General features: G+C 47.5%; 1 protein-coding gene across 1 annotated transcript in view; it reads left to right on the top strand.

The window, feature by feature from the left end:
* Positions 1-1138: 1138 nt before the first annotated feature.
* Positions 1139-2260, top strand: part of LOC102810627 (zinc finger protein 585B-like) — a 21877-nt gene continuing 20755 nt past the window's right edge. Inside the window, exons 1-2 of the mRNA XM_006868423.1 lie at positions 1139-1172; positions 1359-1417. Of these exons, the coding sequence (XP_006868485.1) occupies positions 1139-1172; positions 1359-1417 (93 nt within the window). The remainder of the gene's footprint in view (positions 1173-1358; positions 1418-2260) is intronic.

The following is a 2260-nucleotide window of genomic DNA, read 5'->3' as shown; positions in this document are numbered from 1 at the left end:
GATTGTGAGGCTGGCGCAGGCCCGGGGAATGGTTCATTCTGTTGTGCATAAGATCGCTATGAGTCAGCTCTAACTCGATGGCACCTCATAACAACAGTAACGACAAATGGTTAAGGTGCCAATGACTAGCTGAAATGTTGACAGCTAAAACCCACCCAGGAGTGCCTCAGAAGATTAGACTAGCAATCTCCTTCCAAAGGATCAGAAACTTGAAAACCCTCTGTGTGCTCACTCGGTCAGAGCTGACTCCGTGGTAGCTAACAACAGCACCGGGACAGCAGCAGCACTGCAGTTACCTGGGCCCAGGTCCTGGCCAGGGTGTGTGAGGAGCTTCTAAAGGTGACGTCAGCCCTAGGACCACCTGCCTCCTCTGGAGCACGCGTGGAGGAGTGGGAGTGGTAGAGTCCTACGGCATGCATACGTAGCAGTGGAAGGTGGTGTGCTATCTTTGCAGAAGGAATTGTGAGCCCTGGAAGGCCTCAGGTCCCACTGCTAACTCCTGAGATTACAGTAACAGGGAGTTGAACACAGCTGGTACCTGCTCCCCTGGGAGGCGGAAACTGACTGCTGTAAACCCTGAGCTGTCTCAGGCGCTTACTCCACAAGAAGTAAGTTGCATTCTGTCTTCTTTCTGACACAGCTCACACATACTGATGTGGGACCTATAGCTTGAATCTGAGGTGTGGGAAGAAGGAGATACACAGTACCTTTTGACAGCTAACGAAGAGTGTCAGGGAATAGAGTTGAGTTCTTATATGCCAGGAACGAATGAAGGTAGAAAATCTAGAGACCCTCCCTGGACTGAGGGTCTGTGAGTGTTGACTGAGGCATTGTGGGAAGCCATGATCCCAGCTGAAGTGACCTGGGAGTTGAGCTCACAGTAGAGGACCAGCAGCATCAAGTAGCTTCTGCATCCCATAGGTCCTGGACGCATGGGAACAAGAGGGGATTTCATAATTGAGGTGTGAAGAAGTGGCCTCATGAAGAAGAGCTGCTGTTGGATATGAAATACCCTTCAGCTGACCTTGTGGGAGAATTTCGCACTGACTGTGGACACATTACACTGCCGGAAACTTCTTGCCGACTGTAGGACTGGGAGTAGAGTTTGGCTTCACATTACAGGGAAGCTATGGCGACCATGAAGAAATGGATTCAGACATGCAAGAGAAAAGGTGAGAGTTGTTGAGGGTCTGGAGAGGGAGGCACAGAGGGGGACCAAGGCTGCAGCTTGAGGTGAGAATGTGCTAGTGGGCACCACTGAGGAAAGGGATTCCTGTCTTCCATCCCATAATGAGGAAACCTCCTCTGGGAGCACTTGGAGAAGAGAGCTTTCTCACAAATTCCGTTTCCTCTTATAGGTTCATCTTCTGAGTGTAGTGATTGGTCCCAAGAGAAGAAGAGGAAGCTCAAAAGACCGGTGAGTTGGTATTACCTATTTTTCTGACTTGTTGGCTCAATTTCCAGAGAAGAGGAAGAGGGTGCCTTTGGATGGGTGAAGGTGATCACCATTTAGGCATTTCATGCCTTCATGTCAGGTACTATTTTAAGCATTTTTAGAATGGTTTGTATCCTTTTGCATTTAGTTTGCCTTTAAGCCAAATAGACCCCAAATGAATATAAAGTAAGTTGGAGGGTCAGATATATATAAAGTAAGAGGAGGACACCCAGCGAGATGGATTGGCAAAGTAGCAGCATCAATGGGCTCAGGCGTGGCAACAATTGTGAGATTAGCCCAGGATCAGGCAGTGTTTCGTTTTATTATGCATAGGGTGACTATGAGTCAGTACCAACTCGATGGCACTTAACAACAACAACAGCAGGATACTTGAAGACATTAACAATATACCTATAAAGCTGATTGCTAAAAATTTTTACAGTTGACTATTAAATTTCACTAAGGAGCTCTGGTAGTGTAGTAGTTACGAATTGGGCTGCGAACCTGAAGGTCAGCAGTTTGAAACTACCAGCCGCTCTGCGGGAGAAAGATGAGGCTTTCTGCTCCCGTAAAGATTTACACCCTCAGAAACCTTGAACAGGGTCGCTATGGGTTGGAACCGACTCGACGGCACTTAACAACAACAACAACAACATAACTCTATATAAGGAGCTTTGGTAGCGTAGTGGTTACAAATCAAGCTGGAAACCACAAGGTTAGCAGTTCAAAACAACTAGCTGTTCAGTGGGAGAAAGATGAGTCGTTTGCTCCCATAAAGATTTACAGCCTTGGAAACCTCTACAGGGTCACTATGAGTCGGAACCA

The sequence above is a fragment of the Chrysochloris asiatica genome, unplaced genomic scaffold, assembly GCF_000296735.1.
Source record: "Chrysochloris asiatica unplaced genomic scaffold, ChrAsi1.0 scaffold00116, whole genome shotgun sequence".
NCBI lineage: Eukaryota > Metazoa > Chordata > Mammalia > Afrosoricida > Chrysochloridae > Chrysochloris > Chrysochloris asiatica.
Note: the sequence above shows the minus strand (reverse complement) of the source record. Positions and strands in the feature narration are given on the sequence as shown.